The sequence below is a fragment of the Anneissia japonica genome, unplaced genomic scaffold (genome assembly GCF_011630105.1).
Source record: "Anneissia japonica isolate Jap-2015-1 unplaced genomic scaffold, ASM1163010v1 scaffold287727_len1644234_cov201, whole genome shotgun sequence".
In the NCBI taxonomy this organism is placed as follows: Eukaryota; Metazoa; Echinodermata; class Crinoidea; order Comatulida; family Comatulidae; genus Anneissia; species Anneissia japonica.
The window spans coordinates 121,922-139,311 of record NW_022713615.1 but is presented as its reverse complement, the minus strand read 5'-3'; the positions used below and the strand labels follow the sequence as shown (position 1 = coordinate 139,311).

The following is a 17,390-nucleotide window of genomic DNA, read 5'->3' as shown; positions in this document are numbered from 1 at the left end:
ACGAGACAGACACCATCAGTTCGTCGATGGTGCTTGCAGCTCAAACATCTTACAACAGAACATACATTTTGCGCATAAACTTTCTTTTTAAAAATCAATAATAAATGTTGACTATGAATGCCGATGGTCATAAAACCAATTAATTTCGACGCAAATGTCATTGGTACTTAGTGACGTAGAGTATTATGATCCCATTAGCAATTATTACCAGACCGCAGCACAATTCTAATTTAGACGTATTTTAATTTTCACAAGATACTTATGAATTACGGTACAAATAAGATAATTAAAGTTATATATATCATTGATGAGTCGGCCTATTGTCGTTCTGATTTAGAAAATTCCACATTTTGCAAACCGCAATAGACTATGATATCGAGTGTAGCATTTAAACATGAGTATCACTGTAGAACTTTCAAAATTAAACTTCTAGCACTTTTTCAATGCCTGTCACCGAATCGATGAAAATAAACTGCATTATAATACGACTTCAGTTATCTGGTTCTTTCTTTCCGTCTAATCGTAGCATTCGCCGAAATGCAACTCTGAAGTTATTGTTACATAGAGGATATATAAACGGATTTAATGCAGAGTTTATATAGCCTAACCAGATGGTAGAATAGTAAAAATGTTCATTTACACACTTTTCACAAAATGAAACAATCATGAATACAACAAAATATGGTAGCCAACAGATAACAAAACAACCGACAATCGCACCAAGTTGTTTCAGCGCTTTCTTTTCTTTGCTTAAAGAAAAACGTTTTATCTTTCCGAGAGTTTCTCCTGCGATTCCTGTTTGCAGCGTAATTCCTAATCTTCTCGACAGTGATGCTGATCTGGAAAATGTTTGAACTGGGGCGGCATCCCCGTTCTGAGACACAATGGGCCTGTTGTGCTGTGTGTGTTTTTGTCGTGGGAACGATGATGATTTTGATTTCATACACTGTATCATTACGCTATTAGTACGTTCAATGCAGATTGCTTCCTCATTTTCATTGACAGTTTGTAGCACTGTGTAAGTGGATGTCTCAAACTGTTGACTGCTAACAGTTCGACGCACCCGCCGCTTTTTCGGCGGAACTTTAGAATGTAGATTTTCAGAAGAGTTACTTTCTGCAATTGGAATATCCGGTATTGCGTACGTACTATTTGCATATGATTGCGATGGGATATATTCCAAATCACTAGAACAACGTCTTATAGGCAGTTTTGTTTGTGTGCATAATCCGTTTTGTATAATTTTTGATTCTTGGGTTTCCGAATTGTCCTCTTGTGCTTCTGCACTCAATTTAGAAGTCAGATCCGATAAGTCCATCTCAAAATTACTGTTCGAATCCATGTGAAATCCATCCTCTTTTAAATCTTCATCATCCTCGATATCTATATCTCTAGATTTGATATCGATGGTTTTCATACTTAATAGCTCCTCAAATTGTTCACGTTCATTGTCATTTTGCCGGTTGACGTAATTAATTTTTTTTGCGACTTCATTATTGATTGTGCCCTCTTTACTTGTGCTCATTGATTCATATTCATAATCACACTCGTCTCCAAACGACCCGCCTTGTGCACTCGTTAAGTCAAGTTGCTGCGTAACCATACGCGCATCTTCGTCACCAATTTTCTTCTTAAATCCGTAAGTTTTTCGGCCAACCGCTAGTTCACTTCGCCTTCTTATCTCCCAGTAAATCCGAATGTATATATAAACCATTACAACGAGTGGGATGTAGAAATTAAAAGCTGCTGTAATGATCTTAAACACGAGGTTATTGTGAAATTCTGTTTCACACTCATGAGCTTCAATACTTCTTTTTCCACCCAGAAAAACCATATGCCAAAATAAAATGGGGATTATCCAAAGAGACGAAAAAATCCAAACGAATGATATCATAACAGCCGCTCGTTTTACAGTTCTTTTTCGAATGTACCTTAATGGTGACGTAATCGACCAGTAGCGATCTAAACTTAACACAAACAAATTAAAGATGGACGCTGTACTACAAACGTAATCCACGGACAGCCAGGCCTGACATATAGGCAGTCCAAGAATCCACTTCTGGTCGCTAACAAATAAGAGCATACTCAGTGGTGTTACTATCAATCCTATCAACATATCTGCTACTGCAAGACTCATTATAAAGTAGTTGCTTACGGTCTGCAGTCGTTTTTCCGTTCGAATTGCGTGTATCACCAACGCGTTACCAATGGACGTTACGATACTGACGCATATCATAAGCGTAGCGACTGGTATCGTCACCGATAGCGGCATATCGGCGGTTATTTGACTCATATTTGACACGTTTCCGTCATACTGTTTCGATATTTCTGGTAGGTACATAGACGTTGTTTGATCCATTATATCATATTAAATGCAAATCTTCAGAACATACGTCGCTCGCTTTTGAATATCTGTAAGAGGAAAAACATAAAACTTAAATTGTATTGTTAGAAGGCCTAAGTAAAAAAAAAAAATTGAAATACAAATCCATGACTTGTTCTAATTTTGGAGCATACCTTACAGATTATTATGAATGTGACACGATAATACAATCGTCAGTGACATGATAATAATTAAAATTAGCACAAACATTATCGTTGACTCATCCTCATTGTAGATCTCGAATAAATCTGACTATACTTAAAAATTTTCCCGTACACTTTCCTCTTTCGGAAGAGCGTACAGCTAAGTGGATTAGCTGTAACCAAGCAACGGAAACTTCCATTTGAGAACCATAACAGTGACGTACGTATTAATTCCAAAAAAATCAAAATCAACTAATGAAATTTGAAGGCTGCTTTTTTTTTAAATAGTCCATTCTACAATCAACAATCACCTAAGCGTTTGAAATAACTGATTATATTGTCATTTAAATCATTCACGTTCTAGGTTGAAAATCAATCAGCGTAAGTGCATTCCAGATAATCGTGGATACCGCCCTCTTCTGAACACACATGTTTGCCTCACTTTTAGTAGGTTATTAATATTGATTAGGCCTACTTTTTCTAATTACACAATCTATATTAAATGTGCAAGATTCACAACAAGGTTACAAAATATCTGATCTGATAAAAAATATTTAAAAAATCTCTGGACATATCCGGTCACTGCTTATACTTAGGCCTATTCTTTAATTTTCAAAATCTAGGTCCGATCTCATATTCAATGTGCGGAGACCCATGCTTCAGGGAAAAAGTTGTTGTAATGTACAGAGTCGTTTGGTGGTGCTGTTATTAAGCATTTCAAGGAGTTATGTTGGTAGATAATTTTCATCAATCTGATCCTGTGACCTTAGGCTATCAATATCGCTAATTATCACATTCAGGGTCATTATGCTTTCGCTTTAATAAGTAAACAGCCGCTCCACGAACACATTCGTTAAGCGAATATCAGATAATGAAGGACAGAATAGGAAAATTAAAAAACAGATTTATTCTTGTCGCTTCTGCAATGCAAGGTAAATTTAATGATAATGCTAATTGTAGTACAGTAGTAGTACTCTACGTTGTTGTCAGTGGGAGAAAAAATACTATAACATTACCGGAAAGCCCGGGCCTCCGAAAGTGCCCCTACTGTATAATTAAGATGACGTATCATAGGATGTCCATCAGCAGTGTCCTATGTAATGATCTAAAAAGATGTGCACAGTAATTCATCAAAGAAGACCAGTTCAAAAGGACAATCTAAATTTAAATATAGAATTTATATAACGTCTTTTGCCAGAGGATGAAAGGTTTGCAAAGTTCTCTGGTCACTTGCTCTATAGGCAAAATTTTTCCCACTCCTTTTGGGAATATTCCTGCCGTGTTTGCAATTAACTGCCCACGTATAAGCACACTTCTTAGACAGTCTTTGGCAAAGAAGCAGGGACATCTCTGAATCAATGCCTTATCCCTATGCCATACACCACGAACACATTCGTTAAGCGAATATCAGATAATGAAGGACAGAATAGGAAAATTAAAAAACAAATTTATTCTTGTCGCTTCTGCAATGCAAGGTAAATTTAATGATAATGCTAAGTACAGTAGTAGTACTCTACGTTGTTGTCAGCGGGCTTTCCGGTAATGTTATAGTATTTACACTCTCTCAGGGAACACAGGCGTCTGGTGTCAGTCAGGGTGTGGGTTGCCTACCCGAGAATAACGTGTATAATATGAATTATTAGGATACAAATAATCCAGGGTTCCACGGAGAACCATTTGACACGGGGCGCCATAAGTAAAAACGTTAAAGATACGATAAAGCCTGGTTTCTTTAAATCCTACACTCGCTACAGCTTTTTTTACTGCAATCGTTGCACTAGCGTAGCAGTCCCCGGTGCAATCGGAAAGGCTCCCCGATACAACCAACCAATCAGCATCACAGAAAGCTGATAGCGTGTAGCGATTTTATGGAAACCAAGCTTTAACTATCTGCCGTAAAACCGGGAAAACTATTTAATTTATTACTGAAAAAAATCTTTAATAAATTACTACATCTGTAAACAGTCTTTACATATAGACCATAGCAACGGTATTATTTAAGCGCGTCTATTGATAAGTTAGAAAAAAAATTTTTGGACTTTTTAATTGAAAGCTAAGAACTACAAATTATATAGCCCTAAAGAAATTTATTGGAATGTTAACATTTATAAATTAATAAATCAAAGCAGACAGTGTATCTTCAAACATATCAAATAACTTCCAAGAAATGAAACAAAGGTTATGTATCTGCCTCAGCATAATATATTTATTGTACGAGTACTTTCGACCAGCCTAATACACAAGAAATAGTATTAGGAATACAAGTACAAATTGATGATGAATAAGTGATACTCACGGGCATTTCGTTAAATATTTTTGCACCGGAACCTTAAATGATTAACTCATTTGATTAATGTTGAATTGAGGTGAAGCTACTCATTCCTATCATATATCATTTCAATTTCATTTGTGAGTCTCTGTGGCGTAAGGGAAATTGGATACATTTTGTACATCAGGCATGCGTATAAGACAAAATCCCTCTTTTCATTACCTCTAAAATCAAGTTACCAATTACAATGCGAGCAGCTCGCCTCTGGGTTTTCTTCTTTTTTTTTCTCGCTATGATGTAATTCCATAATCATTAAATTATTGTATATTTATGTACAATGTTTTGAATAGTTAAATTGTACTGTGATTTTATTTCCAGCATTTCTGCTTCAAACGTTTCATCTTAGATACTTTGTTTTTGTTTTTTTTAAACCTGCTCCGATTTTTGTCATCAAGGACAAGTTCTGTTATTGTTGTTTTCATTTCCAGAGTAACTATTTCAGTGTGGCATAACTAGGTCTGTTAGTATTAATAGAAAGATCACTGCACAGATTATTTTTACATTTCATAATCCCTTTGAAATGAATCATTTACCAAATATGTATTACCATATGTTTACACAAGTATATCATAGGCAAAATACTGCAGGTTACATTTCCAATAGACTGAGAAATGAAAACCTATTTATAAAAATCTAGAGAAATAGATCCCATTACACTTTTACTTTGTGTCACTTATTCATAAGAAGTTCAACGAGTATACATAATCCTCATCGGAGCAAAGAATATATATTAATCAATCAGTCGAGTGTTTCTAGAGCTTCTCATTGGAGCTAAAAATAATAATAATAATAATAATAATAATTGACCCTAACGGCCGCCCATACAAAAAAAATCTATTAAGCAATCAGCACAAAAAAGATCTATTAATCATTCAGCCGGGTATTCCAGAGTAGGTAGGTACCAAGTAGGTCCCGGTACTTCTGTTACAAAGTGTAATGTGTTATATACAGTTTTAGAATGGACATTTTTGTGAAGCATCCTGCGTTGATGTCAGCATCAGTAGAAAGTTATCATTTTGTTTACGTTATTCATAATCCTAAAGGCCAACTCAGACAGCGTCGGCCGACGCAGCCCGACGCGATTTGTTGTCGCGTCGGGTCTGTGTGAGTTGAACGCAGACGCGATTGTGTGCGTCGGGGGCAGTCGCGTAGTAGAATATTAAACGTGTTTAATATTTCTCACGACGGCTTAAGACTGTCCCCGACGATAAATCGGGTCGGGCTGCGTCGGCCGACGCTGTCTGAGTTGGCCTTTATGAAACAGATCATTTACCAACACCTTTACAGATGTTTGCGCAACTACGTTATCAGCACAAATGTTAACGTTAGAAATAGTCTTGAGATAGAGAAAAATAAGTTCTAGTATATTCACTTTCTTGTAGTACCACAGTGTTAATTTAGTGCATCTTGTATTTTTTATTGCCGGAATAAACAAATTGCTTTTCGAGTTTTCAAACTGATGAACTATCAGATGACATTTATGAGAAAAACATAATTACAATGTTTGTACAGATTTGAGAGCGGATATGTAGTCGTCGGCCGATGATCGTCGGTCGACTCAACGGCGTTGTGTGTGCCCGGCACTTACTTTTGAATAATTCATTAATACAACAATTTTTCAAAACTTATCACAATGGAAACATTCTTGGAAAAAAAACCCCAAATTGATCAATGTTGAATAAATCATTAATAAAGAGCCTACGAAATTACTACGCTCTAAAGAACCTAATTAAGTGTGTCTGGACTTCTCTTTCTCTAAACCCCCCCCCCCGGCTCTAGTCTAAAGATGATCACCCACTTATTCCTACGAGTCTGTAAAAAGGAATAAGTAGATGTGTATAAGAGACAGCTAATATGCTTATAGCTAAATGTATCTGCTATAGTCTAAAGATGATCACCCACTTATTCCTACGAGTCTGTAAAAAGGAATAAGGAGCAGTATTATTTACACGTTTGGTTAATTGAAACCTAATGACTATACAAATTTATCACATTTACATTAATTTCTGTATTGAATTAAAATGTTTGTTCTGTTTTCAGCTCAACCCTAACAGTATAATCTTCAACATGCCCAGCAGCTGCCGGGTGAGTAACACATTTTAAATGCTCTTGACTTTAAATAAACTTTTGTATCATGTGACATTTGCTAATTATACTTGACATGTAAATTGAAATTCTAATTCCAAAATAGATATCTCAACGGTAGGCAATCACTTGCATTTAAATGCATTTCCCGTTCTATATTCTACATTAGAAAGTCTGTCACCGTATGTATATAGCCTTAAGGCAACTGATTCAGATAAGGGATTTAGTTAAATGATGATTGATGCCCGTATTGTATGAAATGTTCATTAAAACAATTTGACACGTAAATCAATGTAAGTAAAGTAGATTATCTGGCCAAAGTCGATGGTTGTTAGATTATAAGGCAATGTTAAATTGAACCTGGGCTGGCGGCCATTATCTGATTGGCATGGGAAGAATGACTAAACTAGTTAAAAAACATTAAGCAGTAATTTAGTCTACCGATCTAGCTATCTTATCGGATCTTTAGCAGATCGATAGTATAAGGTAAATGTTAGTGATACTATCTCGTGTAACTTGTAATTGCAAAAATACAGGTCTGATAATAAGCGACTGAACTTGATTCAACTGTCATTGATTAGGGTGGTAATTGATGATAATAATGATGGTGATATTGACGGTGATGGTGATGATGACAAAGTTGATGATACTGTTGACTGATTGATTGATTGATTGATTGATTAGCTGGCTGGTAGGTTAGAACGCTATCGTTGGTTGATGGACAAAGAAGTTGGAGGGGGCTCAATGAATAGGTGAGGGGGGCGCTAGCTCGCAAAAATAAGGTGATTTGTGGTGAATTTACTACTGCTACTTGAACGTGAATCTTTAGCTTCGAACATTTCAATGGTGGGTGGGGACGGCTGGGGACGCGAGTATTTTTGGGTGCACCCCAAAGATACACCACTAGGTTGATTGTGTTATCTTGAGTACCTCCAACGTACTACTTTATTTATAATGTGTACTTTTTATAATGTCATGCTACAGATAGATGCGAAAATAATTTTCCGAAAACGTATAATAACAAAAATCCTCACTAAACTATACGGTGCACATATATAAAGCCAAATGGAAAGGACGTTGACTGCTAAAACTGATGTGTATGAAAATAGCATACAAAGCCAATCCTGGCCTATATTATGTAATGGAATAGTTAGGTATTTCACCTCCACACCACCACCTGAAGTGATTTTTGGGAAGTGGGGTACCGTATATAATATTTAGAGCCTCAAGGGGCCGAATTCACGAGGATCGATTATGTGGAACTGGTGAACGCATAGTAGAGTTGCCGTTTATGACGGTGCATGCTAATAACATGCTTTCATGCCTACTTCAACTATTTTTGCTACATTCATGAAGACAATTTAATCAACATAACTGTTGTTTTATTTTTTGCTCCGTTGCCGATGGTTATGACCCCGCTGATATCATTATTAAATTTGAGGGGACTACCAGTACATTCGACCCTAACAAAACACAATAGTACACGTACCGTACTACCACACCTAAGAGCATTATAATATATTTTTAAATGTTCAAATGAACTGGTTCCATGAGTCCTACAGATAAGTATTCTATGAATTTTATACCTCATTAAAAGCGCTTAGAAACTGCCTCATTGAACTACAGTACTGTGTATATTCTTTCGTTCACCCGCCCGCTTGTACATCCATTCGTCGATACGTCCATCTGTTCATTCATTCGTTCGTTCTTTCGTTCATTCATTCAATCATCTATCCATCTATCAATCCGTTCATTCGTTCGTTCGTTCAATTAATTCGATATTTTATTTTAAAAATACCATTCTCATATGCATGCAAAACAGGTCGTTCAACGTCAACGTAATAACGTAACGCACTGAAGTTTGAGTTTCTTTTAAAATATCGAGATTGCAGACCGTCCTTTCTATAATTTCTAAGCACTACACATTACATACACAACATTTCTCAATGTGGTCCTTAGTTAACCTGTAGGCACAGGTCTGCGTTTTTATTTTCTTAGTATTTATAGCGTTCACCGCAAACGACCCACGACTACTGCTATTTATATAGGCCTACTCGTCCACAGTTACACATTTCAACGACGACAGATGTGACATGGCAATCAATTTAATATTTTGCCCTTGTGTTGAACCTGGAGTACTGTATATGTAAATTACTGCAATTAGTTAGTGGGCCTATATTGGCCTAAAAGAAAATTACGTTTTATTACGTTAAAAGTGTTAGAATATCTAAAAATCTGCTTTGTCCTGGGGCATTCGGAATGCTAACGATGAAAGAGGCGGGTTTCTATGTTTCGCAATTCATACACATCCACGTAGATAGCTAGGGGCTCTGTGACAGGTACATGACCCCGGGGTAGCTTGCTTTCAGTACATGAGTAACAATGACACGTACATCAGCCGGTCGTTAACCTTGCAGAGACAGCTTCACTTAGTAATAATATGATGAGTCTACAGCCAGATAAATATGACTGCTAAAATTAAACCGACGATCATTTATACTGTTAATGTCTAGCCATGTTTTACCTAACGCCTACTCTTACCGTTATAATCACATGGGCGTTTGACTCTTTATAAGTATCCGGGTCTTTCTCACATCTCACATGTGTGGTTAAAGTACATGAACCCTTAATTTAATTGGTTGTAGTCAGACTGGGTGGACGAAAGGCCTATTGTTTGACAGTCCCACAGTTCAGAAATAAGGAAATACCTGTGGTGTGGGATAGGAAGAAATGTACATTAAGTTTAAATGTTGCTGCTGTAGTTAAGAAACCACTTAATTATTATTATTATTATTGAACAAAGATTTAGGGGAGGGGTTTAGGTAGGATATAAAAAAATGTAACCTAGATGAGATAGTTAGGTAGAGATAATTGAACTGGAACACTCGATGGAGAACAATGTAGAGAGCTGTGATATAAAACAAGTTGTATATATTGTATATATAGAATGTTTTTCATTTCTTAGCTTTCCGTGGACCCGTCCTTTAGATCCAAATGAAAAAAGCGCAACCACCTACGCCAGTCCACGTGCGCCAGTTACCGCAGTAGGTTTTCAGTGTGAAGAAACCACTTGAAATTAGATGCGTAGCTGTAGACTCGTAGCAAACACAACCCCGTGACTGCGTTAGACGTCTAACGCCAGGAAACGCGCGTATGGGATGCGCTAATCGTCAAAGACAAAGCTATGTTCACACACGGCAGCTAACGGTTAGCAGGATCCGGATTACAAACACACGCTCTCAATCGTGCGTTCATACAAGAAAATCCCCGATCCAGATACCAAGAAGATGATGGTCGGATAACTGGTCAATAGGAAACTGGAAATTGGAAATGCGTACGTGTGATTCGATAGAAACGTGCTCAACTTGCTAACCGATAGCGCTCGCTAACCGTTAGCGTATCCAGATCCTGGTAACGGTTAGCGCTAACCGATCGGGCGCTCACACACGGGTGCTAACAGTTAGCGCCAACGGTTAGCTCCCGATCCGGATACTAGGGCTCTCGTGTGAACACCAAAGAAAATTCAAACGAAACAACATCCTCTTGACAGAGCTAATCTGATAAAAGTACAATGTTATGACCTACGGTATTGTAGTTCTGTAGTTCTAAGGAGACAAGTGATCAAATAGCTATAATGGTGAATTATTGATGCTCATCCGACCACTTGTATTGACCTGGAGGGAGAATAAAACCACCGGGAGTTAATTTATGTCCTATATACGATACATGACAGCGGCAGCATGACTCGTCACAAAGATGTGATCTTCTTCATAATGTGTTGTTCTGCTTATCGATATTAAATCAGACCTTTTGAATGATTATCTGATAAAAATACGCCGATGACACTATTCCCTTTAAATAGAAATTATTCAATAATAAAATGCACTACATTAGAACATATAAATTATCAAATTTCCAAATACAGATTAAAATATATATTTTTAATGATTTACAAATTTTTACTACGAAATCCCAAAATTTGCTGGAAGAAATGGGTAAGATATATATGGGTTTTAATGTATTTGATACGATACGATGCCTTCCTTCTGTCTCTTATACACATCTAGATGTGTATAAGAGACAGTATCTATACTGTATGTTGACATGGGCGAGGGGAGGACAATATCGATTAAATCACTGTCTAATACTATAATTGTAAGTTGTAGGGCTATATACTGATCTCCACATACTTTTACACACGACTCGTCATGTTTTGGTCGTCACAAAATAAAACCTCTCAAATTACTGGACTTATATTAATCCAGGTACAGTTTACGAAAGAGAGTAAGGGCTGATTTAATATTTATATTTCGAAAAAAAAAAATTTACGTAGGACTAATTACTGAAATGTTTATGCAAGCGCGTAGTACGGTATTGATTCTGCGCGTGCTCGCTGGCGGGGAGTGTGTACTTTCGTTTGTGCTTTTAATGTATAGCAACATAATCTTCCCAACCTTTGTAATGTGCTCCTCCCTGGCGTGTGGTGATAAACAATAATAGATTTAATCCTTTTGTGTACGAAATACTAGCCGACAGTGAGTTTCATCTTACGCTTTATCCACGTCCACGTTTCCATGCCACATCAAAGTAGGCCAAATGACTACCGATACTATACATGCACTAATCCAGACTAAAATATGAAACGATATTCGGCATATTAAAATGTCCTACTTGTTATGATCGTTGTTATTTATGGCTTGCTAAATAGATTTTGCAGTCAATGAGCCAAATCTGTGAAGTATTTCTAATATTCATTACAAATAATCTAATGGAGTCTCCGAAATTTCTGACCAGTATATATAGACTTGTAGGCATATAAACACTATGAGATTAGTAATAATTTCTAATGACCTATTGGTTAGAACCAGTCGACTAGACTTTGTTCACACTAAAAAACTCTTATAGACGCGTTGACGTCAGGAAACGCTCAACGTAAATTAGCCGATATTTTATTGTGTACCCAGCATTATGGTTTAGCCACGGTTTGTGTATTACGTTTGCGAGTACCAATTGTGTTGACGTCATTTATTCAATATGTAATACGTATTTCTTTACTGGCCATTTCTTTCCACACGTACGGTACTTATCTTAAGAATTGTTACACTTGATCAAAGAGGCGTTGATGCAAGCGCAATTCGCTAGCGCCTGAAGCTCGGTGGTTCACACAAGCAGGTATTAGATGCAACAATAAGCGGCATGACGCAAAGGCATGACGTGATTCCAAAAATCTTTCTTTTTCTTGTGAAAAATTTAAGTTGAGTTAGTCCTTCCTCTCCTGCGCACGTGCCACAGCACCTGTTGTTGCGGTACGCATCTAATGGGCCTTTTCGGGTGATCTTGAATATTGTTGCTAAAGTCCCACTAACGACAGTGTGGCTATGTTCACACACGGCAGCTAACGGTTAACAGGATCAGGATCCTGCTAACCGTTAGCTGCCATGCGTTCATACGAGAAAATCCCAATCCGGATACCAAGAAGAATGATTATCGGATCACTGGCCAATAGGAAACTGGAAATTTGAAATGCGTGCGTGTAATTGGTTAAGGACAGAAACGCGCTCAGCTTCTGGATCCGGATCCTGGTAACGGTTAGCGCTAACCGATCGGGCGTTTACACACGGGTACTAACGGTTAGCCCCCGATCCGGATACGTGCTCTCGTGTGAACCTGACCTGTAAAGCGTACGCAAACACATTTGTAGGCCCGGGACAATACGTGTGTTTGTAGCACACGTGCGTATTCTTGGTGGCCCTGTTCTGATTGGTCAGATGTTAAGTTTGATTGACAATCCGAGAAGGCCCATTTCAAATGGTTCATGCATATTGAATCGACTACCGTAAAACCTCGAATTGAAGCCCTGGGCTTCTTCTTTTATTTGTAAACTTTGGATGGGCTTCTTTTCGAGATGTGCTTCTTTCGAGGCTACTTTTGCAAAAGTAAAGAGCGGGATTCTTTTCAAAATGAATACTGTAAATTTTGGAAATCACTACTATAAAACACTAAATAGGGCCACTGTAACATCAATCTGCATCATGACGTGTATTAACCGGCATTAAATCACCTACATTGCTGTATATACCAAGTGTTTTTTAATTTGATTTGTTTCTTTGAAATTGATGTACAGTCGTATGTACTGCACTGTTTTTTTGTTTTTTTTGTTTGTTTTTTTTGTTTTAAAAAAAGCCTACCGGTATGCTATCTTGAAAAGAAGTCCATGGGCTTCTTTTCGAGATGGGCTTCTTTTCGAAAAGAAGTCCATGGGCTTCTTTTCGAGGCTACTTTTGCAAACTAAAGAGGGGCTTCAATTCGAGATGGGCTTCTTATCGAGCGAGGTTTTACGGTATGGTGATTGGCGTAGGTGTATTACAAATCAAATGCTTGGTAGTCTAAATTTAACGTACATGTAACCCAGTAAAGCATATAATGTTGGTCTAGACGAAGAACCCTCTATTAATATAATACATATAATGACATTTATAGACAGTAATCAACCTGGTAACTAAACTGAATTTTCCTTCCAACACACTAGACCATTTTTAGGTTAAATAATGGCTACCATCCAGATTGTTCTCAATACTTTAGCTCGCGACATGAAAAGCGTGGAATTGATGTAAGCAATTAGATTTAATTAACAACGAGCTTTCTGCAATTCTCGACAACTTGACATGGTCATAAGTACTTGTCCGAAGAATTTTGCCGCCAAAATATTTTTCCTTAAGTCAGTTCCATGATGTATATGCTGATGACAAAGTAGATTTATAGAAAGGAAAATTAATTATGGGTTACGACAAGGTCATCAATAATGAAACACGACATATAAATCGAAATATAAAAGGTTCAAATATAATCAGAATAAGACATTAATTATACATAAATACTGTCAAATTGGCCATCGGTAAGGCCTATTATAAAAAGCTCTTAAAATCTTATCAGATAATTAGATTCTGTATGGCCGTTAAATTAGATTGTATGAAATAGTACAGACGGACCATTAGAGTAATAATATATTATAATATCGAATAATGTTGTCCTGCGGAGGTGGTGGTGGTGGTAGAGTAGTGGTAGTAGTACTAGTAGTTAAGTACATAATTAAGTAACGCGTTTATTAAATTTTTTTTGTTGGTAGTTCAATCATTCAATAAATTACACATGTTTAAATCTGCTCGCTCCACGTCCAAAGGTGAAAGTAAAAATAATAATAATATAACATAGAAATTATTTCACAAACTTTTTCGAACTTCTATAGCAGTGGCGGATCCAGGAATTTGGAAAAGAGGGAGGCCGGAGAGGGACTTTCACAGGTGGAGGGTCCATACTACCTCAGCCCCACCATGGTTGGGGCTGAGGTAAGAAAATTTATGATTATGGCACCTCAATGGCCGGAAATGACACTTCTAGACTCGAAATTTTAGTCGAATTTTCTTTTTTCTTATTTTTTTTTTATTATTTTGACAAAATTAGGGGGGCCCGGGCCGGCTGGGCCCCCTTGAATCCGCCTATGTATAGATACAGCTTCCGATTCCGGCATTATGGAAGCGATCGATTATTATGCCTATTCCAAACAAATCTGACCCCAAAGAAATGAATGATAAACGCCCAGTCGCACTTACCTGTGTTCCAATGAAGTGTTTTGAAAAAAATAATGGATAGACTACTTCCTATGTGAAAGATTTATTAGACGAACGATAATTTGCGTAGCGCCCTAATAGAAATGTCGAAAATGTAGTGCTCACACTTTTAAATGATATACATGAACACATGAGAAAGCAGGCAGTTTAACAAAAAAATATTTCGTGGATTTCTCTAGTGCATTTAACACCATCCAATCCTTCCTTCTAGCCAATAAACTACTAAATTGTAATGTTAAACTCAAAACTCATTATGTGGATACTTCATTGTTTAAATGGTAAGGGCAACATGTTACTTAAATTGAACTCTATAATGTCGTCTCTACTACACATAGACGCATATGTTCCCCAAAGATGCGTTTTGTCGCCCCTTTTGTATTCAATTTATACAAATGACTGTAAATTAGGCAACTCAACAACAGAAATAATTAAATATGGTGATGGTACGGCCGTTGTTGGGCACTTAGATGCTAAGCAAGAATCTTTAGTTTCTAGCATCTGTTTTAGCATCTTTTTAAAAGTATATTTACAAAGTATTTTAACTTAAAGTTTTAAACCAATTTTTAACTGAGGAAATCTGCATATTTATTTGTATATTTTGTTGTTGGCATGTTTTACTATCAAGTTCAAATGAGTTTCCCCATTGTTGGATAACATTTTATTGAATTGAATTGAATTGAATTTATAAGCTCCATTTTGGCAAAGGATACAAGGGGCTTAGATATGTTGACTAAGTGACTCGATCAATGACCTTCCTCTCCCTGAGAGTCCGTTCGTGTCTGTGCTACCCGGTAACCCGGTACCGGCAATTCTCATCGTCCAACACTGGGGCTGTGTTAATACCAGTGCACCGGGGTATCCCCATACTCGTCTCGAATGATGTACTGTGTTCTTTATAGTGTACACTGGGCCCATGGTTTATAATCTTTATCCAATGAAGACCTTTCCTACCACTAGAACCATAGGCAAGCGTGCCATTCGAACCAGTGCCGATATTATGGCTGGGTTGCGGCGTCCCTGTTAACGTAACCGCTCGGCCATTCGACACACCAAATTTGTAATGACCTAGTTAATTATTGTTTATAGCCAATTAAAACCATCAGTGAAATTGTATTAATCCAATTAGACCTATGGATACATTCTAGTGATTATTTTGACATTTATTTACCCTCGTGTTCATTATAATGAATTAATTGATTGACTTCTTTAGGATGTTGACATCGATTATGAAGTAGAGGCAAGCGTGATGTCAATTAGAAGTTGCTAAGCGAATTAGTGATGGGTACAGCGCAAACAAAAGCCTTGTCATCAGTGGCTGCGCCATCGGGGGGTCAGGCGGAAATCCCATCTCGTCGAGCAAACATGGACCCCTCTCCAATCGTTCGACGCCACGACAAGTTACTGTAATTAGCAATCCCTAATTATTGAGTGCTAAAAGCACAACAGGAATAGTGTGGCATCCTAAATCTCAAAATCTCTGCCAATGAACAACCCCAGCAGGGATGTTAATCCAGGACCCTGGCCGAGGCTCAGGCGGCACCTGGGTTTGAATAACCATACTGGACATATCGGGTAATATCTAGAGCCATAAATGCTTCCAGGGTAAGGACATTAAACCATACGTTCAATGTTCACTCCCTGAATTCTGGGAATTTTAAAAAGTTTGGCCTAGGCCCTATTCAATTAATTGAATAACATTGTTCATTCAATAGGTCATTCAAATTGAAAGATAGATGGAATAATACTCAACGATAAAAGTAAATGAGTAGTACTAATTGGTAATGATTAAGTAGTAGAGTAGTACTAGATTATAAAGTATGGGGTTATGAAATGAAGTAATGAAAGTAGGCCTAGGCCTATATTTACAGGTAGATGTTTGAAATAGGTCTTCAGTGATAAAAGTATTAGGCTGAGTACTAAATGACAAGCATAATTTACAGATAAATTCCTTGGGTGTGGGGCCTACTCCATTATGACACATTAGGAACCGAGTATTATGACATAATACTTAAATTTGTGTGAGGTATCCATTATAAGTATGGCCTACTCAATAATAAAAGTATGAACGCAAAGGCTGAACACGACGGAACAGGACTAGGACCAGGTGCCTCTTGCCCTGGGATGTGACACTGTCGACTAATGAGAATAGACGGATGTATTTTGGAGCGGGGCATTGTTGCTTACATGCGTATCCGAACGGTATAAGTCGATAATTGTTCATTACACCACTCTAGAGAAAATTCACCACAAACGCTCACTTCATTACTCGGTTTAATTATATAACATGTTGTTGGATGTTGAGCGAAGAATGAATTGCCATTAGAGAGATACGCTAATCGAATTCTTTGAATTTGGATCAGAAAGTTTTTGATTCTTAAAATGCAATTAATCGAAACAAACCTTAAAGTAACGCAACGGAAGTGATAGTTCCTATGCATGGAAGGCAATCTATAAAGTATTCCGAGGTAGTGGAGAGTACTATTTTAATAATAATAATAACCAAAGGGAACTGCCATGGGCATTGTTTTGGAGGTTTGTTTTTCATGAAGTATGTTTACCTACATGCAAGCGGTCTTTATTCGGTTATTTCTCTAACATTGACCCTTAGGTATCTGCACCACCCCTTGTAAAGATTTTGCAAAATTGCACACAGTAGAAAGAATCGTTTCCCGTTGTGACACAAAACACCTTTCACTTTGTATATCAATCACAGCCCGTAAAATGGGCCTTAGCAACGCATAAACATATTTTGAAAGAAAAATGTTGTTCATTTTATGTCAAAATCGTTAGTTTAGGTCTCATAATAATGTATCGTATATATA

General features: G+C 37.3%; 1 protein-coding gene across 7 annotated transcripts in view; it reads right to left on the bottom strand.

Moving 5' to 3' along the window:
* Window positions 1-223: 223 nt before the first annotated feature.
* LOC117108580 (muscarinic acetylcholine receptor M3-like) overlaps window positions 224-17,390 on the bottom strand; it is a 61,106-nt gene continuing 43,939 nt past the window's right edge. For 3 of the 7 annotated variants that reach the window (XM_033250642.1, XM_033250643.1, XM_033250644.1), the window contains one exon: window positions 224-2,412. In XM_033250642.1, the coding sequence (XP_033106533.1) occupies window positions 491-2,359 (1,869 nt within the window). In that variant the 5' untranslated portion in view covers window positions 2,360-2,412 and the 3' untranslated portion in view covers window positions 224-490. The other 4 variants (XM_033250648.1, XM_033250645.1, XM_033250650.1 and 1 more) reach the window with 4 other exon arrangements.